This window comes from Rhinolophus hipposideros (assembly GCF_964194185.1).
Source record: "Rhinolophus hipposideros genome assembly, chromosome: 20".
Taxonomy (NCBI): Eukaryota; Metazoa; Chordata; class Mammalia; order Chiroptera; family Rhinolophidae; genus Rhinolophus; species Rhinolophus hipposideros.
The window spans coordinates 26,509,092-26,531,764 of NC_138066.1; the positions used below are offsets into that span (position 1 = coordinate 26,509,092).

The following is a 22,673-nucleotide window of genomic DNA, read 5'->3' on the forward strand; positions in this document are numbered from 1 at the left end:
AGCTTGGGTCACCCTCTATAAAATGGGACAACGACCCCGACCTCAGGACAAAAAGAGACCGCGAGTAAACACCAATATCTTTCTGTTGAATCAGGAGTGGGAGCAGGCTCCACCTGAGGTGCCCTCACCCAGGCACCATTCAAACTGTACCCTAAGTTCTCTGTCGATGCCCGCCTCCCTCCTTGCGGCTGCCTGCCGGGAGGCTGCCTGGCACTAATCAAGCAAGTGTCCCTGCTGCTCGGAGGCTGCTTCAATCAGGGGCACACGGCAGGAGGTGTTATTAGTTGTGCCCGCGCCTGGGCTAGCCGAGTAGCCGGAGGTGTCCCTCTCTGCAGGGTCAGCACGTAGCTCAGCATGTGCACGTGTGTGTTTATGGAGAAAGAGCCACATTGGGGCTTCACTCTGACCTGTGCCATGACGGAGGAAGGGGCTGAGTCTCGGCTCTCGTGGTTTGGGCCCTGAGCTGGGATGGCAGCCAGCTACCCTAAGTGTCCCTCACTCAACTGCCTGGAGATACACTTTGCCATCTGGGACCCCTTACACACAAGCGTGGCCCAGCCGGAATTGGGCCCCGAGTGAGTCTATCTCCTTACCCATCTCTTAGGAGAATGTGGAACCACATGGTCCACAACATGACTGGCAGAGTGGGCAGTCAGTAGCCGTGGAAGTTTGTAGACCAGACAGATGACTTTTAAAGTCTCTTTCAGCCTGGAGAGGAGAAATAGCCTATTGGGTATAAAATGTAAGCTCTGGACGCTAAGCTTTTGGGACTTGAAATCAGGTGCTACCGCTCACTGACCCTGTGGCCCTGGGCAAATCGCTGAACTTCTCTCTCTGCCTCATTTTGCTTATCAGTAAAATGGGGATAATAATTAGTACCTACACCAAAGTGTGTGTGATAATCAAATGAGAAGAGGTGCATAAAGCAAGTGCTCAGCAGAGCATGTAGTTAGCACTCAGAAACATTAGCTGTGGGATCTCTGTGTGGGAGAGTGCCATGTGGAGTCCTTTTGGCCATTCCCCTGCCACTACACTGGAGGTGACCGCCTTCAGGCAGAGACTATATAGGGAGGAAGGCAGAGTTCCTGGATCCCACCTTCCGGAGAAGCACTCATGCCTACTGTGCTAGTTCTCCCGGATGGCAGAGAAGGGCTCTCATTTTTAAAAATGCCCAGGAGATTCGCCAACCAAATTAAATGGGAAATGGCTGTGAAAATTATGATGTGCCTCAGGGTCACACGGTCCCTTATCTAATCCTTATTCCTTCCACAATTATTTAGCCTACTGAGTGCCAGGCACAAGAGTACTGGATTAAGAATCAGAAGACCCGGATTCGAGTCCTACCTTTGTGACTAATCAGCAGTGGAGCCCATTCTTATCTGTGACTAGGAGAAAACAGGAGCTCCAGGCACATGGGGCAGTACAGCTCACTGTTCCAGCTGAATTCACAGAGAGATTGCGGGGGCTCCAAGAGATGGGTCTTTACAGCTTCACAGCGCAGTCCAGTTTACAAAACACTCCCCCGGACAGCCTAACAACCGCCTGTGTTCCTGCTTGGCAGTCTCTGAGTTTTCAGTCTTTCTGATCTCTCATTTGAATTCTCTCCATCGCACAGTTTAAATTCACTTCCTTTGCTTTGGGCCTCAGAAGTAGAAACCAGTATCACAGAGCCTACAGCAATTCAGGATTCAGGCTCCTCTCCCAAAGCCCTTCAGAGGGGAGCTTGCTGAAGAAGTCCTTTGACAACAACGGACGACGGCTGGAGCCCACGCTTATCAAGCAAGACCGTGCACAGGCCCCGTGTACCACCTTTGCCTGTGGTGTCTCCCCCAGCCTAGCAGCCCCAATGAGGCGGTCATCACAGGCCCTGTCAGACTGAATGAAGCTCAGGGAGGTGACCTATCAATGCCCTTTCCCAGCACCTCTAAATTCTCCCTAGAGCTTGGAACTGGTGGGGCTGAGCTGGGACCCTGCAGCAACACCTCCAAAGCCTGTCTGTGATCCCAACCACTCTGTCCCCACCCCTTCCTCCTGTCCACTTCCGTTTTTGCTTATTCTCTTAAAGAACAGTAGCAGCCCCAGATTAAAAGGGAAACAGAAACCGTCACACCATCAACATTTACCTGCACCTGCCACAGTCAGCCTCTACTTGAGTGGAAAAGAAGGTGACACACGTGAAATGACTGGGGACAATGGCCACAAAGCTCTCTGGCTTCAAGCCAGCCCACGGGTTACCTTTCTGGGGCTGAAAATACCTTCTGATTGTACCCCTGTGTCAATTGGGGATTCACTCTCCCACCCCCAAGCTCAAACAACTGTCTGTTTGGTTCATCTGACAGCCAATAGGCTCAAGAACCAAGCTCCTTCACTATCTGGGGAGCCCTGGGGCATATCCCCTGGGCCTCAGTTTCCCCACTGGAATGGCGAGGAGAATAACGTGCTTTCCCAGTTGTGTCTCAGGTTCCTTTCAAAGCCAGTCAACGGTGAAGGGCTGCACATATGCATTTGAGGCAGCATATAGCGCTGTCTCTTGTCAGTCTTCGTCGGGCATTCCCGATGAACCATTAAGTCCTGGCAGGACAGGAAGGGTGGCTGCCAGTACTCTGGCCTGCCTTTTCCGCTCCCTGCTGCCCAGGCAGCCTGCAGCGGAGCCCATCAATAGCACACCTAGCTGGGATAAACAAGGCATCTGGGCACTGGAGGCAGGTTTCCTTTTAAGCTCCCCCCCATCTCTCTAGTTTAAAAAACAGTAAGTAGTAATCTACAAAAGGAGAGAGGTGCTAACTGGAAGGCACTGGCTTTGGAGGGGCAGAGAAAGCCGCCAAGGGCACTATGCTGTTCCCATACACTTATCTCCCCGGTACCATTTTAACGCCTGGGTGGATGCCTCCAACCTGCAGTACGCAAAGAAGCTGTGCTCTCATTGCCGATGTATGTGATGGCTAGGAACAATACCAACAATATTATTTTAGTGCCCTGGGAAAAAATTAGCAAGTCAAATATTGAATCAGGCCTGTAGCACCACATGCTAAGCAGATTGCTTTGATCTTATCCACACTAAAAGCTCTATTATTGAATTTAAAGTCAGTGAACACATATCAGACCAATATACAATGAGTATCCGAATGCGTGTTTCGGAAGCAAGGAACGTTCTGACTGAAGGAAGAAAATATCAAAGTTACAGCTGCAATGGAAACACAAATTCGCCCTCCCTGTTCTTATGGGGCTACAGGCTCTGCCGGCCAACCAAAATGTTTTGTCTCTGCAGGAACTGCGGATGGCCCCAGAAACACCTGCTGAGGTCCCATTTTTCTGGAACCAACGAGGAAGGGGTTTCTCACCTCCCTCCCTAATCTGAAGACAGGAGCTTGAGATGGCAAGCCAGCCAGCGTGCACGTTCTGCACATGGTACGGCGCCCTCTGGTGGCCGTTTCTCTATGGCTACCTGGCTCCCCAAATTTCCAAGGAACAACCTGTTGAGTGTGCCAGGCCAGGGAAAGGAGCTTTAAAGAGCCAAAGGGAGGGATGGAAGCAGCTGATCACGAGGGTAAAACTCTCTAGTGGGTCAGACTGGGAGACTGTAAATACCCAGGCGGGCCCAAAGAAAGACATAATTGGGGCAGTAAACTTCCTAACGAGGATAGCACCGCCCCCCGCCCCAGGCCAAGCCAAACAGCACAGGCATATCCCAAGCCAAGGGTTGGCAAACTACAACTTGCCTGCTGGTGTTTGTCCAGCCCAAGAGTTAAAAACGGTTGTTACATTTTTAAGTGGTTAAAAACAAACAGACAGGTATTTTGTGACACGTGAAAATTACATGCGATTTCCATTTCAGTGTCCGGCTCATTCATGAATAGTTTGTCTGTGGATGCTTCTGTGCTACACCAGCAGCACGAAGTCGCTGCAACAGCCAGCTGCATGGCCTGCAAAGCTTAACATGTTTACTATTTGGCCCTTTCCTCCTGCCATTCCCAAGGTCAGACCCCTCGAGTCAGGTCCCCAAGCCCACCCTGCGACTGCAGCCGTCTGTCAGACAAAGGTGTGTAGGTGGGGGAAGGGAGGCATCGCATTTCAGCCCAACCCCTACACACTTACCATTTTATTATTGATTTCATGGAAATGAATCTCACAGACTTTCTCCACAACGTCTTCATTCTCAAAAGTGACAAAACCAAACCCTAAAGGAAAAAGGAAAACAAAAATAGAGAGGGGGGTGAGTACAGTTCGGGCCGGCCCACCTATTTTTCTTTGCTGTGCTACAGTGGCAACAGGCTCCTGCTTTGGGGGTGGGGTGGATCCTCTGGAAGGGCACCCACGTTGAGGAAATGATTTTTAATTTGTATGGAGCTCCCTTCTTTCAACAGTGAGGAAAAGTTAATGATTTCACCCACATGTGGTGGGCGTCGTGCGGTTTACATTTGCCCCGAAGCAAACAAGAAATTTATTTGTCTGTTATTTACAAGGGTCAGAGCCCTGTAGCTCTCTGCCCAGCAGCAGGCGGGTGGGCTGCCCAGAGTGGCCAGGCTCACTGCGGGGCCACACTTGCCCTTTCCACGATGGAATGGCCAGCCCTCGGGTCGGCCTCCAGACGGAGGCGGTTATTTGTCCTTTTCTTCCTGAATTACTTCCTCTAATACCTCATCAGGACATCCTGAGGCCTGGAAGAAACTATTAAAAGTTTCGGGCCTCTGTTCTACGCAGGCATGCTTTTTCTACTGCTGCTTCAAAAGTGCTACAGATTCGGGGCAGTTTAAGACTGTTTGATGCCTGCTGTCAGCCTGTCAGCTATCCACTGTATTTACTCGGCTGGAGACCGCCTTTGCTAGACAAGCCGTTCTGAAGAATTTTGGCAGGCGACCACAGCTCAGCATCCTGAGTTTCCTCTTGCTACCCTCCTGCCCCTTGCTCTCTTCTCTTCTTGCCCCCAGCAGGGTCTCCAGCACGCAGCCCCATCTGTGACCCCACTAGGGGAGCACTGCTGTAACACACACTCCCAAGACGGTACCCCACCGCAGATGAAACGCAGCTGCCACGTCAGTACCAACAGCACAAAGGAACACAGGCAGAGAGTGCGGACACTGATGGGAAGGCAGCAAGCCTGGGTTCTAGTTCTGATTTTACTTTGAACTTATGTGTTATCCTGGGAAGCTCCTTCCCCTCTGAGCCTCGAGGTTGAAATGATTGGTGGTGAGTGTGGATGCTGGGTCCCACACATGGGGCACAGCCCAAATCAGAATCCATACGACGCTGCTTTGGACTGAATGTTTGTCTCCTCCCCAAATTCATAGGGTGAAATCCTAACCCCCAACCTGATGGTGATGAGGTGGAACTGCAGAGAGGCATTTAGCTCATGAGGGTGGTGGCGTCATGAAGGGATGAGTGCTGGCATTTTCTCTCTGCCATGTGAAGATACAATGAGAAGCCAGCTGTGTGTCACCAGGAAGAGGGGCCTTCACCAAAAACTGACAATGAGGACACGCTCAGATTTCCAGCCTCCAGAACCCTGAGAAACAAATTTCTGCTGTTTATAAGCCCCCCTGTCTACGGTTACTTTGGAACAGCAGCTCGAACCGGCCAAGGCACGCTCGTCCCGCTTTGGGGAGGAGAACCTGGCCGAACAGAAACCTGGACACACCAACGAGGACGACGCAAATCAGAAGGGCTATTTTTGTAATAAGAATTGGCGTTTCCTGTCAATGAGTAAAAATGTAGAGGCTTCGTTTTCAAGTTTCTGTGTCTATTTTGGGTCCCAGACACCCAAGGTGGAGAGAAAATCTCTCAAGTCCCTTGTCCCCACCATCATGTTCTAAGGAACAGCAGAGAACAGGCAGCTGGTACTACATCATAGCTCCTGCGGGGTCTAGAAGATTCCTCGGGAAAAGGGTGACAAAGGCCACTCCCTGCTCTCAGGCCGTTTCCAGTAAGACAGAGGGCGAGGACCACCACACAAATGGCAATCACGATCTTTGTTAGGAAGTATAATTTCTTACCACACAGCAAACTCCAGGCCTATGTTCCCGGTCCACACAGCCCAGCCCATCATAGACACGTAAGACGGAAGGTCAGACATGCCGTAAGAGGGGACACAAGGATTTGCTGCCAGGGCTCAGAGTCGACAGCGCCATCTGGGAGACGCTGGGTCCTCAGACACAGTAATACTTTGTTTGACGTGAGGCCTTTCACTAGGTGTATACCGCCCCCGCCCAACCAGGTCCCTGCAGGGAGCTACAATGCGTCCTCTGGGTTCCCTCTGCCGGGGCGTCTCCTCCTCTTTGGCCCTTGGTCCCATATATTATGTGCAGAGGTGGACGAGGGCCACTCCTAGAGGCCGTCTCCAAGTGCTTTCTCTTTGAGCTCTGGTGTGCTGGTGCTCATGAAAACCATCAGTTAAACCTCTCAGCCAGGCAGGGACCCCTGCAGCACAGAGGGGATCTGTGCTCCTTCCTGCCTACCCTCCTAGAGCCCCGATCCCAGGGGCCCCTCAAGAAGGGACTGAGATGCGGAGCCCTTCAAAGGTTCTTGGGGGAGGGCAGGGGGCACGGCGGAGGATGTGGGAATCTGCTAGCACTGGCTGCAAGGAGGAGGGCAAGGCTGGGGCCTCACTCACTCTGGTCCCCATGATGTATAGGCCCTGACACCCAGCCAGTGCTGAGTGGCTGCTGGCTGAATGACTGACTGAATGAGTCATTTCCGGTCCTCCAGGGTCTGAGTATCTTGCTAATCTATCTGCATCACTGCCTCCCGCTTCAAGACTGATGTGGCCCTTCCTTCTGCACGTACAGGCTCCCGCGTCATGGAGGATGCAGAGAGCAACAGGCAATATCCTTCTTCTTAATTCGTTCCCTAAAAGGTGTAAGTCAGAGGTTCCCGTCAAGGAGAGCACCTCCCCTGTACAGACCTCACCTCTCCCTCATGACCCTCACTTCTAGTTTGTGGGTCACTCTGGATTTCATTTGTCTCTGAAGGTCACCACTCTAGCCTGGACCCAAACCCAGGCAACGCATGAATCCTTAAACCAAGACTGGCCAGTTCTTATGGGGAAACTCACTGCTAATTAGGATGAGTGTAATGGATTGAATAGTGCTCCCCGCCCCTGCCCCCAAATACATCCATGCCCTAACCCCTGGACCCTAAGAATGTGACCTTATTTTGGAAAAAGGGTGTTTGCACATGTAATGAAGTTAAAGATCTCAAGAATTAGTGTGGACCCTAAATCTAGTGACGGGTGTTCTTATAAGAGCAAGGAGAGGGAGCCTGAGACACCGAGGGCAGAGAGGGGAGAAGTCCACGTGAAGACAGAGGCAGAGACTGGAGTGGTACAGCCACTGCCCGAGGAAAGCGTGGAGCCATCAGAAGCTAGGAGAGGCAAGGAAAGATGGTCCTCTAGAACCTTCAGAAGCAGTGTGCCCGGCTGTCACCTTGATTTCATTCAGACTTTTGGCCTCCAGAACGGTGAGAGAACAAACTTTTGTCGTTTTAAGTCCCCGAGTTTGTGGTCATTTCTTATGGCAGCCACTGGAAATCAATACAGCAAGGTTACAGGCTATTATCGGCAGGTCACACACGATCTCCTCCAGCCAGGCCAATCACACTCTTTGGGTAGAAGGCAGGAGAATGCAGATGAATGAACCCAACCCATGCATGCCATCGGAAAAGAGTATGTCAAGGGCACCACTCCACAAACCATAGGAAAGCCTGCTTTAAAGCAACTGTTTGCTGCTGAGGACATGAACTTGATCCTGGGTAAGTCAGCAACTGGCCGTGGATAAGTCAGCAACTGACCTTGATCCTGGGTAAGTCACCATAGGGGGCCATAGGTTGAGTTCACCGCCATGGAAGCTGCTTTTCTGCTGTAACCCATGTCTTCCTGGTACACTGCGCAAATAAATCACTGTCTGAACTCCAGGCCCAGGACCATTCAGAACTCAGGTGGCCCGAATTTCCCCCTCTGTGCCACCACTCAGAGACAGGAAGAGGTGTGATGGAGCTTGGAGACAGGAATTAAAATGCAGACCGTACACCTGGAAGGGCAGGGGCAGGACTCGCTGAATCATTTCTAATTCTGACTCTGATATTCTCCCTGCTGGTCCCTTTCCTAAACCCACAGGACTCAAAACTCGAGTATCACAAAAATGATTATCGTGATCAAAGGAGAAAGTCTGGATTTCAAGCCTATCTACCTTGGACGCATAACAATTTAGCTATGTCAAGACTCATTTGCAGTGCTTTAAAGATCTATATTGTTTCAACATCCCTGTCTATTTGGCCCAAATAGAGAAAGCAAACTTGATTACCTCTAAAATATTTATTTATTCCATTTGGAGAAAGCAAAGAAGCAATGAAACACTTAATTATCAATAAATGTTATTCCTTAACATATAATCATTTTTATCTCTCAAGTACGTTATCATTTACAATGAATTATTAACTCAGTGGCGAACAACCCCCAAAATAAATTAAACTGAGGTGTAAAGACAAAACAACGGAGTCAGAAATTTGGGAGAGGTAGGGTGGTGGGTAGGAAATATCCTTTTTGGCATCAAAATCTTTTACTTTTTTGAAATTAATTAATTTTTTTATTGGGTGAAATACATGTAACATAAAATTGACCACTTTATAATCATTTTTGAGTGTACAGTTCAGTACAATATTGTGCAACCATCACCACCACCCATTTCCAGAAGTTCTTCACCATCCCACACTGAAACACTGTACCCATTAAGCAGTAACTCCCCATTCCTTACTCCCTTAGTTCCTGATAACCTTTATTCTACCTTCTGTCTCTATGAATTTGCCCATTCTAGGTACCTCATGTAAGTGGAATCATGCAATATGTGTCCTCTGGTGTCTGGTTTATTTCACTTAGCATAATGTTTTCAAGGCATCGTGGTCTTTTGGACAATCTGCTGGGTGTAGAGATTCTACATGAGACTCTGGGAAGGCTGAGTCTTTCTGAGAAGGGGCAAGAAGGACTGATTATTTCCTTCCCATTATTTCCAAAAGAGAGCCCTGCAGGGAATCAGAAATGGGGCCTCATGAAAGACCATCAAACTGAGGTGGAGCAGCAGGTAAGACATGCGTAACTGACCTCACTCAAAAGACGCAAGGGCCAAATAATGAGCTGTGTGCCCCGGCCGAGTCCCTTCAGCTCTCCAGGCCAACAAGAAGCAGGCAGAACCGGATAAGGGGTGCATGGTGGTGGGGGGCCCTGCTGTGGCCCTTGCCAAGGCAAGCACTTGGATCCACGGTGTGCCTATGAGGCTCGCACCTTACCCAGGCCCTTTGGGGGCTCCCATGAACATCCCCACCCTGTGCTGTCTCTCATCTCCCTTGGTCCTTAGGGGGCGCCACCCTGGAGCCAGAAAACTCCTCCCCAGGTATTTAAAGTCATTCAAGCTGCCCTTCAGAATAGAGAGGAGCCCTAGGGACAGACAACTGGGGGCGGGGCTGCAGTGTCAAAGGGTCAAACCTTGGCGGACCACAGGCTAGTTCACCAAAGAAACCCTCCAGCTTGTCATCAGCGAAGTGATACCTGCCTGGCCACTCATAAAGTGCCCACCTTAACCCCACCCCATGCTTCTGAGGGGCTCCAGGAGCCAGCAAAACTTGGACAAAGAAAGTGGTAGGAAGGTTAACCCCAAACAAAAAGGGATTTAAAAATGGACATAATACGTAGCAGTTGACAGGGAGCATTTAGAAATGAAATTCTATAGCATTCTCCTGAATGAAGCTATTATTGGAAACTAACAGTAAGCTCTATTTAAGAGATAAGCATTTAACAGTCAAACCCTTTTTCCCTCTTTTATTCAAATGAACAAAACTGAATATTCATCTGAATAATACAAAGCTATAACACACACACACACACACACACACACACACACACACAGAACAGAGACCTGAAAACAAGATACCTCAAAATTAAAATGACCTGCTCCAAACACAGTCACTGAGGAACATCTGGCAGTTAACTTACAAAGAATTTTTTTTAGGTCAGAGAGGGAAAGACGGGAATGGCCTCCTCCAAGCCTCAAAAATCATTTTCTTCTCTTATCATATAGGTCAATGAACACTAATAGGCAATCGCATGGCACCTAATGCATCTTCAGGGAAAATCAATCCAAGTCATGAGTTAACACACTCGGTTAATGGGGGAAAAAATAAGGGAGAAAAGAAAAAAAACACTCAGATTGTTGAGTTTATTCTGAGTGCCCCATGAGGAATTTAAGGTATGTGGACATAAGTATATTTCTAACTGATGCAACCTCTCTCTCCTGCTAATAAGCCAGTGTTGAGGGAGGGGCAGTATGTGTGGGCCGCTTCCAGTACAAACAGGAGAGCCTTGGGTTTGGGCGTGGGGTGTACTTTCTGTTTCAAAATGTTTCTCATACATCAATCATCCTACCTGGTCCCTAAGGCAACCCTAGGAGAGGCAGGGCAGACATCTCCATTGTCATTTTGCTCAACGGCTTGCTCGGCACAGTTAAATGACTCGTCCATGATACGACACATGATCACTAAGCCAGCAGACAGCAGGAACTTTCTTCAACCAGAAAGTGTTCAAAGATGGATTTGGTGGGGGTGGCTAGTTAGTCAGCTCAGTTGGTCAGAGTGTGGTGCTGGTAACACCAAGGTTGCCGGTTCGATCCCGGCATGGGCCACACTGAGCTGCGTCCTCCTTTAAAAAAATGAATGAATGAATGAATGAATGAATGAATGAATGAATGAATAAATAAATAAAATGCCAAAGATGGATTTGGTGGCCCTATGGCTCTGACAGGGTGAGAGCCTGGGTCATGAGGCATGGAGTCAGAGTTAACCCCTAATGAGCTGTGTGTCTATTACCTCAGCCTGCCCCATCCCCAACTCAGAACATTTCTGAGCCACCTCTATGGGCTACAAGCAGGTTTGGCAAATTGGTTTCATCTGCCTGGAAGTGTTTTCCTGGAACCCTGGATGGAGAAGGTCTGAGGCCCCACCCTGTGGGTCCATCCGATAAGAAGATCAGAGATGAGCACAGATGCATGGCAGGACAGGCTGGCTTCACGTGCCCTGAATTTGCCCTAAAAATATAACTCAGAAGATTGGTCATCAGTTCCAAGGAAAAAAAAACAAGTTACCTTTCCAAAAGAAATGTCAGTTTCCAATGATGGTCTGCCACTTTAGGATACTCGCTGCACGTTACCTGGATGTTAGTGAGATCCAGTCTGAGCTGCCATTAGTTTCTGAAGCACTTTCAGACATTGGGTACGGGGCAAGAGGTGGGGTGACAGTCCCAGCTGTGTCTGTTTTCACACCCAAATGGTAATGTGGACTTTGGGAGCTAAGAATATCATCTCTCACCAAGCCAGGGATGGGATTCCTTTAGTTATTTCTAATGTCTCGTATCCCAAAGGTGGTTATTTATTATCTGTCCACATCCTAATAATCATTTTAAAAACAGAAAGCTTATCTACATTACGGAGCAGCGATTCTTTAATTCAGTCTTCACATCTCCCCCTATCCAGTAGGAATGATTGGTCCCACTTTACAGATGAAGATTGAAGGCCGGGTGGCAGCCTATGTCCGTTTCATCACCACAGCCCACTTTCTTCACACGAAGGCGGCTTATTCCAAACCGCCTATCTCGGGCCATTCTAATGTCCCACACCTGGCTCTAGAATCCTGCCCCGCCACACTTTGCTGCAGCAGCCCCTCAACCTCATGACACAGCAGAAGGAGAGCAAGGACAGAGTGTGGGAACAACGTGCTCATCCATTCCAGTTGAATGGTGGCTTCCCCTGCCACCCGATAAGTATACTTCAACAGAAAGGCAGCTGAGGGGATACTAAGGTTTTTCAGAGGTACACAACAAAGATGACCTTTATTTAAAAAAAAAAAAAAAAAAAGCAACTAGAGCATCTCTTAAGCCAATCTAATCTATGACGGGCCCAGGCTGCATGACTTCTTTGGACATTTCCAACCACAGATCTGCCTGAAACGGGGCTGGAGATTTCCTCCAGCAAACAGGCTCGGTAACGAGCCAGCCGCCCTGGAGGGATAAACAGAGAAGCACTTGCTTCCTTGGCTTTATTAAGAACAAAGAACAGGGGCAGGCACGCTGCCTGTGATGGACATAGGACCCAGCCCAGGGGCTGGTCAGAACAAAGACATGTGGGCCAGGAGGCCATCAGAGGCAGACGCCTGCTACCACCCTTGCCCAGGCCTAGCAGACAAGCCTGTGATGGATTTGAGGGGTCTGAGACGTCCTCCCTCCCTGGTAGTATCCCTCTCTCTTTCCCCACACCTTGCTTCCTCCCTGACCCTGAGGCAACAGCTGCCTTTTTCTGGGCCCCTTCCTGTCCTGGCCTTTCCTTCCTGCCGTGTCCCCTTTAGGGTGGCACTGCAGCCCTTCCATCGTGGCATCCTTCATGCACCTGCTTCCTCATTTACACCAGTAGTTTGGCAGCTGGTTGCTGTAAACTATAATAAAATGCCTTTCCGAAAAATGAAGGAATGTGACCAGACATGCAAGACATCATGATATTAAAGCCATGTCAATTAATTTCTCCCCCTGCTTGATAAACGAGCCCCATTCCATCTCTTAATAATGAGGAGAGAAACAAGAAAAGTTGACACTTAGTTTAATTTATTTTCTCAACTTGCCTGGTCATATTTCTTTCTGCCTTGCAAAGCTGGCTGGGGCTGTGGGGAATTACAAGTGGTCGCGTACCGGCAAGGCATAGATTGGTGCGAATCGTCGCGGGTCTCCTTTATTCCCACACACCACTTAATCAGGAGGGGTGGGGGGTGACTTGGTGAGCCTGCTCACACCTGCGCCTCTCCAGCCACCTTTGGGAGCTGGGGGGAGTTAGGGACGGGGAAGGGAGCGATGTCAGGCGTGTGGGGAATCAGATAACAGAAATGACACTATCAGATTTCCAATCTAGTAGGGAGGAACTGCACAGACTGAATTCCCTAAATTAATATTAAGCTACATTGGCGGCATTTGCCAGAGGGGAGCCAATTTCTCAACCGGAAAGGTGCTTTTCTTTCCTTTTCAGCCCAAGGATGCTCTAGTGAACACCCGACCTTGAAAAGTGAGCATCAACCTTCTAAAAGTCAGACGCCAACTGTGAACCAGTAGGCGTTTCATTAAGGCCTTAGTTACATGCAATTTTTTTCATATGGCCACCATATCCTCAGGACCATTTATGGAGGCCCCTAAGACCATAAACCAAGTTGCAGGTAAAAGGGAAGTGTTTCTCTGTGTGGTTCTTTGGCAGTCTTCTGGTAGGGACGGGGCTTGTTTAAAATGCAGGCCCCTGGGCTCTGCCTGCCTCCTAACCTGGACGCTGTGCACGTGGACCAGGAATCTGCACTTTACAAGCTCTCTAGTGATTCTGATGTCCCCCCAAATCTGACTCGGGGTATGCTGAATAGAGATCATCGGGTCAAAAAAGGAATCCAGGACATTCTCAGGAAAGAGACTGTCTAAGCTCCTCTTTCACATCAAGGGGCAAACTAAAGCTGTTTTAAGAAGCCTCTGATATCCCTTTTATGGAAAGCTAAACCTTTTAGCCCCAGGGGCAACTCTCATCCAAGAGATGGGGAGATCAGGGGCAGAGGGCAAGCTTCTCTCCCCCAGGCTCAGTGAAGGATCAGAAAGCAGCTCACACTAAAGTGTAAACGACTGATTTTGCTTAACTCCCCAGGAGGTATTAGTAGTTTACCTGTATCAAGTCCTTAAATAAAAGCAATTCAGTTTCACTGTAGAAATGCAAACAGGTGTTCAGAGACGGGAGATATTTTTTACTGATGGGGGGCACCTCCTGAGTCTGTGAAATTACATGAGTATATGGAGAGCTTTACAATGGGTGGAGGTTCTGAAAACAAAACAAAACAAACCCAGAAAGGAAAAGAGGGAGGAGAGAAAGGAAAATAAAGAGAGAGCGAGAGAAAGGGAGGAAGAGAAAGAGATTCAGAGCGAGGGGTATGGTGGAAGGAAGAAAGAGAGAGAGAGAGGGAGAGAGAGAGAGAGAGAGAGAAATCTCCAACCATCCCCAACCATTTTTCTAAGAGAGAAATCTGTCATGAATACTGATAGTGTGATTTGAAAGTAACTGTAGCTGCAGGGAAAAGGGTGTCTCATCCCAGACTCTTGTTAACAGACGGGGAAAAAGCACCTGTGATCCAGGCCAGAAAACCCCAAACTCATTTCATTCCGAGTGCGCTCATAGCAGTGATTCCGTGAATGACACTTGTCAGGGCAGCAGATTAGTTCACAAACCTATTTTTTGTGCGTGGTGTTCCATCTTGGTCGGGAAAATAGTCAGTTCTTGGCGAGAGAGACACATATTACTGCTGTTAAGTGCCAATATAAACTCTGGGACGCGGTGGTAAATTCACCAAATTAAATCGCTAGACAACTGGCTCGGATCAGGACCCCGGCAGAAGGTGCCAGGGCTGCAGTGCACGCCCAGCAGGGTGGAGAAAGCTGAGGTTGTGCACGCAGCTGGAGCAAGGGCACGAGGACACGCTGCCTCCACGTCTGCTCTGGAAACCACAGAGCCTGGGGCCGGCTTCGGCAGGCTCCACGGCAGGAGCGCGTCCTTCTAAGTCCTTATAAATCCCAGGGCTTTCTGAGCTGGGGAGATGGAGCACTGGCTGCACGCTGTACCCTGCAGAGGTGGGTATTTGGGTTGGTACCCCCGGGCTTTCCCCCAGAGAGTGGGTTTCAAATCGGTCACCTTTTCTGACACTCACCCTCCAGCTCCACCCATGCAGTGAGCATCCTTGGAAGCTAAGAGCAAGTTTCAATCTACCTTAATGCCATTGCTGAGGTGGGCTGGAAATGGGCTTGGACTTTGGGCTCAAATCCTGGCTCCAGCAATGACTGGCTGTGTGACTCTGACCAAGTTACTCAACCACTCTGATGACCTTCCTTTGTGGGACGGAAACAACATCTATCTCACCAGCCAGGAGGAGTGCTTGAAAACACTTGAGAGGGGTTAGCTACTGTCTCCCAGCAATCACAGGAGACTTTTTATGGCTTCTTCCCTATTCCAACCTTTATCTCCACACACGCTTACCTTTGCCCTCTGCTTTGAGCATCACTTAAAATTCATTTCTCATGTGTGTCGGGGAGATGCCCACGGTGCTTTTCCAGTTATAACAAGATTCGGGACAGGGAGACGTAAAACAAGTCACAGGGTAAATTCCCAGGCAGTCTTATTACTTAAAAAGACCCTACTATGTGCATCCTTTTAGGTAAAAAAAACACAAATCATGTGCTGATGCTTGAGTGCCAGGCCCTGCACTGGCTGAGCAGAGTGTGGTCTTGTTGGCCCTCACCCTGACCACAAATGTGCCGCCAGTGGCTCCTGCGTACACTTCCAGGGCTGGGAGACTGCAGTCTGGCTGCTCATGAAAAAGCCATGGGTCTCTGTTCTTGAGGGGAGTGCCCTGGTATCCGCTGAAGAAAGAACATGAAGGAAACAGGGAAACAAAGAGGAGAAGGTGGGGTGGACACACACAAAACCTGCTCTGCAAGAAAGGGTCAGAAGCAGCCCTGTGTCCCACTCACCCCAGTATAGAGGACCCTTCAGAAAAGCCCTGGTCTCTCCAGCAGCTGTCTCAAAGACACCCACCTGCCTCCCCTCTAACAAGTTCTCGGGGAACGGTTACCAGCCTCCAAAACTCCATCAAAAAACCACTACTTGGAAGCTGGCTTTCAGCACTGCCACAAATTATATGACTTTTATTATGAGGTATGGTTTCAGAATAGTCCCAACTGACAGAGCCCTGGCTGGATGCCCACCACGCCAGCCACCCCCTCCGTGCCCCATGCAGAGGGGTCGGTTCTGACTGCATCTGCAGGGCTCCAGCAGGCCGTGCTGCCAGCAAGCCCGCCGGACTTGGGGGGGTAGGTGGCTGCCCATCGAGGTGTCTCTGCACGAGACACACACACTTATTCACCATGGGGTGGGGGCCTGTTTTATTTTATTCTTCTGGCTGTTAAAGAAACTGTGCTTAACATCTGGAAGCCAGATCTCACCAAGAAGCTGAGACGAGCAGCCCAGGCGGCCTGGTGGGGGCAGCAGCTCTGCCCGGAGCCAGTGCTAGCAGAGGACAGCTGCTGGGCTCCCCAGACAATGGCCTAGGGGAAGAGAAGGGGTGGGAGCGGGGAGAAGCAGGGAAGTGGGGGAAGCACAGTCTGGAGACTTACTACTCAGGGTGTTCAACCAACCAGAAACATCAGCACCACCTGGGAACTTACTGGAAATGCAGAATCTCAGGCCCTACCCTGGACTTTCTGAATCTGAATCTGCATTTTAACAAATTCTCCAAGTGATTTTTAAGCAAATTAAAACCAAAGAAGCACTGGTCTGGAACAGTATTTCTCAACAGTGATTCTTACCTCAGATTCACTCAGGAAAAATTTTAAAAATTGGATGCGCATGCTACGGAACAGTGTTAGGTCTGGGGGAGCACCCTAGCACGCGTATGTTTTAAAATCTCCCCAGGAGATTCAGATGTACAATTAGGGTTAAGAAACACTGGGAAAAGGAAGAATGTATAATGCCTAATTTGTTTCATCTAAAATAATTTCGGCTTCACATATATATAATATATGGACTGAATGGTTCTAGTGTCCTCACACAACCATTATCAGATAGACACTTGTCTTAGACAGTATTTTATAGTGTCCCCCAAAGGAAGAGGGAAATGCTACAATGAAAGTATGGTTAGAGTGGCCCCTCCTTTATTCACCTGCTACAAGCATAGCTGGTACCTAGTGCTGTTTATGTGTGACCAGTAAATCGATGCATAGAGTATGTGATCTGGCTTTAAGTAATGGAACCCTCACAAAATGGGCACTGAAGAGAAAACCTGGATGGTAGATAATACTAAGAATATACGCACATGCCACTATTAGAAAATGGCAAGTTGACCATTTTCTCTTAGCAAGACTCCTCCAGCCACAACACCTCCCGCCCCCAAAACATGTTCTGACCAGATGGGACAAATGGCACTCAAGTGTGTGAGAAAGAAGCCACTTTCCAACAGAAACTTCAGCTATCAGTGAAAGTGCTTGGAAAACAAACATCTCAAAAATATTTCGATTTTTCTGGGATCGTGTTGTTAAAAATTATATAACTGGGTCAACTACAAAAGCTCTCATATCTGCATATGTTTAACACTCTGAAACAGAACCATAAAACTCATTTTTCAAAAATGGACATTTCAGTGGATTTTGAACCCATTTGTTAAAAATAGAAAAATGCAACACTTGATTAGTTTGCATGAAAAACTGATTGACATCAGGGAACATGGAAATTCCCGAGCTGAATTTTCAACAAAATCCTTTGCATAACTGGAGGATGGGATTGAAAAATCAGTACCATGATGCAGACAGCACAGTGAACATGCTTCTTCCACTGAGGTGTCTCATCCCATGCTGTGCATTGTTCCGTTGCGACAGGCATTAAATATAAGTATCAAAATAAGCTAGACTTAGAATCCAAACTTTAGGGCTGGATCACAAAGGGTTAAATCAAGAACTTAAAAGAAAGAAGCATATTTAATCACATTGCTCTCACTAAAAAGATTCTTTTAGTTATTAATGAAATTTTAAATATTGCTTATTTCGAAAGTAGCGTACCCTACCATATTCCTGTTTATATAGGTTGTATAATAAACATGATATGTTAGCACAGTGTGCATGGATAGACATTGAAAATTAGGTAAGATATGTGGTGGGGGCGTGTATGTGGTAATTTCTTTTTCTGCACAATTGAAAAACGTTTGGAGATTCCTGCTCTGAATAAGGAGATGGTGTGATTGTATGTCCTGGACTCTGGCACTGAAGTGGTCATTCCTTAGTCACAGAGACTACAGAAAGCCAGAGGACAGGCTGGGAATGGGTACATTCAGTGACTGCCGGCTGGTGTGGACCCCTCCGAACCCCCAAGGAGGGGCCTTTGGGTGGGACATTCATGGGAGTTAAGAGTCAACCAAGTCCAGGATTTCCTGGGTTTTCCTGGCTCAGGGCACAGAGTGCTTACAAGGCATTTGGGGGATCTACCCTTCCGAGACCCCTGCCCACTACCTGTTAATAGCAGCTATACCTGAACTCGCATCCACACATTTTTCATAGCATCGTATCTTCATTAAAATTTTATTCTATTAGCATTCTGAATCCAAACCACTAAGTACATAATTGCTAAAACATGTGTTAAGTGACGACTTACGAAATGCCAGTTTTATCATATTGTTAATTAACAGAAAGTAGGATTAATACATTCACAGATCATTAGGAGCATTCAGTTCAATTTCAACAGCTCTTCATCGGGTGGGGTGCTTGTCAGTGGGCAACCCTGGAAATTTACAGCCAGGGCAGAAGTGTCCTTTGGCGTTCACCCTCAGCCCTCTGCATGTTCCATGAGCATGTCTGAGAGGAGAAACTCAAGAGACAGGGACTCAAGGTCTATTTTGCCCCAAAGGAAATTATTCTAAGATCTGATGTCACTCGGTGCAGCCTACTCAAAAGGGCTGATGTGGAATAGTTTGGGTGAGAGGAAGAGAAAGAGCAACACATCCTCAGAAGTCAAAGCACTGAGACTGCATGGACCACGGGGAAGGTTTGAGTCTGGAACCAGAGAATATGGCTGAAAGCCCGGTTGTGCCGCATTAGCAGCTGCATGGTATGGGGCGAGCCATCCACCTCCCTGACCCTGCACAGGCACCTGTAAAACAGGAATAAAAATATAGACCTCACAGGGCTGGCATGAGGATTAAATGAGATAATACATGCTCCGGTTACTCTGCAAAAGTCTGTAGTTTTTAGATAAGGATTTGGTACCTAATATTGCTTGGAATATGTGGGCCGCCAGCTGAGACTGGAAAATAATTTCGATACCAATAAATGTTGGCTGCAGGAGGGTGGGCACTAGTGGGCTCTATCCCGAGGTGCCCAAGCCAAGCGATACGGAAGTGAATTTGGATTCACCTTGCGGTTGTCTCCAAGGAAACCAGGTCAAACGATTCCTAGGCCAGAGGGGTTTATTCCAATCTCTGCTTCCCCTTCCCTGGGAATTAGAGGTATCCAGGCATGAAACAGACTAAATGTCTTTTCTTTTCCCAGCCATCCAAATTGCTTTGTATGGTAATACTCCCAATTCTTCACGCTTAATAATGAAACGGGCTGCCTACCTGGGCAGCATGTGACACTGGCACTAGGAGCCAGGACTGGAAGAGACACAACAAACTGGGGTGAAGGAAGGGGCCAGGCATAGGCAGCAAGGCCATGGCTGGGGTTTCGGGGAAGCTGAGGGGTCAAGGCAAGTCCTGAAGTTAGAAGCCAGGAGTCAAGGGGAAGCCCTGGGTTAGAAATATGAAAGTGGCCAGGAAAAGCAGACAGGTTGTACCTCAGCCTTCATCAATACACTTTAGTTGGGGCAGAAGGGACATAAGGGCAGGACCAAAGCAAACTGCTAGGGTGATGATGAATGAGTTTATCTAGCTGGAGCCAGGATCCAATACTCCAAGCTAAGGGGAAACGAAAACAGTAAGAAATGCAGACCAGCCCACTGCCAGACCCAGGTAGCGATAGAAAGACATCACTTGGTTGCATTTTTTTCTGGAACAGTCTTTCAAGGCCCCGGGGACTTAATGAATTAAAGGTTTCCTGTGGTGAGACCTTCTGATGTGTAGATTATGATTTGTCAGTTGTGAATGGGAAACAAACAAACCTTTATTTGTAGAAAAGGTTATGAATGGAAAGAACCTCCTTATTTGTGGGTTGTGAGGAGAAAGAGTCTGGGCTTTGAGTTCAGACATGGGCTATCATTCCAGTTCCACAACTGGTCAGCTGTGTGATGTCTCTCTGTGCTTCAGTTTTCTCACCCATAAAATGGGGGATATTTATTAGGGAGGTAGAGCATTTAAACCAGACAATGCACATGAAGCTCAGCATAGTTCCTAGTCCTATTGGTTGCTGAAGCATGTGTGTCCTTCTGGAGACCTGGTTTTCTTACTCATATTGACTTGCTGGATGGATGTAATCATTTGACCCTGTGGCATGCGGGTTCCAGAAAATGGCTGTATAGGATTCCTATGCTTCCAGAATCACCTTCCCCACTGACCAAAGAGGATCAAGAGAGCTGGAGACTGGCCGAGACATGATTGCCTCAGGGGAGAAGAATGCTCAGCATGGCTTGACCTGACACACCTTACAAAACACTGCCCTCAATAGGAGATGGACCCTTCCACTACCCAGAGCGGTGGACACACTACGCGGCACACCGCCAGGCCAGGTAAGAAGGCAAGGCCTGGATCTCCCACCAGGAGCCACCATCCCCACCTGCAGGCAAACACGACACCCGGTGCCTCTTAATGTTCTCCAAAGACGACACTGGAAGACAGCGCAGCTTCTCCCCAACGTGAAAATCACAGTGCACAGAGAGCCACGTGTGACCACTCTGCTGTACGGCAGCAGAGACCAGTAACTTCCATTCATTTGTGTCTGGGGCCTTAAAGAACCTCAGCTGTCATCCCTTCCTTAGTTTATTACCAAATTTCTAAAATATTACATTCTTTATTATATCCAAATTCACTTTATTGCACTTGACAATACAGATAATCACATACCATATGCTCTAATGTTTTGAGACCAATGCATGTTGACAGCGGTTTTTATTCATGATGCCCAATTCCATCCCGAGCGCACAATGAAGCCCTGAGCACCCAGCCTCGTGTTCAGACTTTTGCTTAATAACAGATTAACAATACAGCAAGTTTCCCAGACACCGTCTGTCCCTTGCCGTTCTCTATTTACAATGAGAAAAATGTACCTGCACTGAAAAGATGGATTTATCTAAGAAAGGGGGGGGGAACCCTACCACCACCCACCCACCATTCCCAGAGGGTTTGTAATGATGTGTTATTGTTCCACGCTTATGAAACTTGATATTGAAAAGAGGGATTGGTTTTGTGCCAAATAGCAAGGCAACTAATCACACCAGCCCACACTGCTGGCCCCTGAGAACTGGAAGCCCAAAATGCCCAAAGCTCTCATTAGGAACCTCTCTTGTTTTGTTACAAGCAAATATTTGTCACTCTTCTACCTTGGTGAGACCCTCCCTCTCTCTTGTCCCCTCTTCTCATCCTCTGGGCATCCCTTCTGTTCCCAATTAGCCTCCAGCTTCCTGGCAAAATGAACACAGCTGGGGATGAGTCCGATTCCCAGTGTCCTGGCACCTCTCGGGCAGGAAGGCCAGGACAGCAGAAACTGTCCCCGCATCCTCGGGCAGCTGAAGCAAAGGACAGATAATTTGAGGATGATCCTCTGGCTTCGCCGCAGGGCTTGGAACAAACAATGCCATTTCACGCGTCCCCTAACTAAGAGCTTTCATTTGCTTCGCAGAAGCACTCAGACAACTGTAAACCCATTAGATCATGTCACCCGTCTTGGGGAAGAGCTTGGGCTGTCACCGGCAGAGAATCAACTCAGATTTATAGATCCTTAAAGCTTTAATATATAGATATTCGTCTTCCCCCTGAAGACAGACAAGGGGAGCAGGGCAGCGGTGGAGGAGGGAGAAGAGCCTACAGCTTGGCTGCAGACAGATCGGAGTTTCACAATCATTCTCTTGGATAATGGGATTTCTCAGCAAGGGATTGCGGGGAGGAAAGCCAGGCCTTTTACTTTGCTGAACGCTTGGCTATTTTTCCAAAGCTTTCAGGGGGTGGGGGTGGGGGAGGGAGGGAGGAAGGAGGAGTGACAGGGGGCGGGGTAAGGAAAGAGATGTCATCCTCAACAACCCTCTGGAGTATCCCTCCAGTGACCAAGGAAGGGGCTGGAGTCCGACACAAGAGGCATCGTACTCCCTGGAATTGCTGTGCTCCTGAACAGCTTAAGTTATAACTCTTCTTCATAAACAAAACCGACTTTCCCTTTGGGCTGACGTCATGACTCCAAGAAAGGCTTTTACTTTATTTCTTAATCATCTTTAGCAGCCAGGGGTTCCTCCTGCCATTTCAAAGGATTTGGGCTGTTTGTTTATGTTTTTGTTTTGTCCTTGACCCTTGCTTGTCTAGCACATATCAAGTATGGAAAAAAACAACTGGTCACTAAAAGCAGTATCTACGAGAGAGACCGGAGCTTAAAGACATGGTTTCATAAAGAATCCCCTTCCGATATTATTGGGTGGTCTCTATGGATCTGGAAATGAGATGGTTTGAGGCATTTCTTAATGTAGCAAGACCCATTTGTGATTTTCACAGTGACCACTGACACTGGGCCCTGGTCCCATCTGCCCCATCAATTCTATTCTCTGTTTGAATACCATCTCCCACGAGTGAGCTGCCTTGGAGGGCACAGTACCAGTCAGCAGGCAGCCAGGACAGGAATCTACTGCTGGGCTCTTTTGAAACAAAGGACAGCGTTGCTGTGTCTTTGAAGGCTGGGAGAGCTGTCTGCCTGGCTCATCACTAAGACTGATAAGCTAGAGGTTCCACTGTACAAGTCCTTGGCAGAAGACAGAAGGCAGGCGCTGGGACAGAACCCACGCTCAGAGACCTTCACTGCACCCAGCGTCATCTCTTACTGCTGCGCCTAGAACACTGGGCCCTACACAATGTATCCAGCCTTTCCTTCCAGGATGGCAACCTCCCAGAAGAGGCTGGGATGG

At 48.4% G+C, this 22,673-nt stretch overlaps 1 protein-coding gene across 14 annotated transcripts in view; it reads right to left on the reverse strand.

Annotated features, from left to right (window-relative positions):
* MSI2 (musashi RNA binding protein 2) overlaps positions 1 to 22,673 on the reverse strand; it is a 374,726-nt gene that overhangs the window by 71,775 nt on the left and 280,278 nt on the right. For all 14 annotated transcript variants that reach the window (XR_013992034.1, XR_013992035.1, XM_081029501.1 and 11 more), the window contains exon 8: positions 4,096 to 4,178. Coding sequence is in view for 12 of the 14 variants with exons in the window: in XM_081029501.1 (XP_080885627.1) it covers positions 4,096 to 4,178 (83 nt within the window). In the remaining 2 variants the exon portion in view is untranslated. The remainder of the gene's footprint in view (positions 1 to 4,095; positions 4,179 to 22,673) is intronic.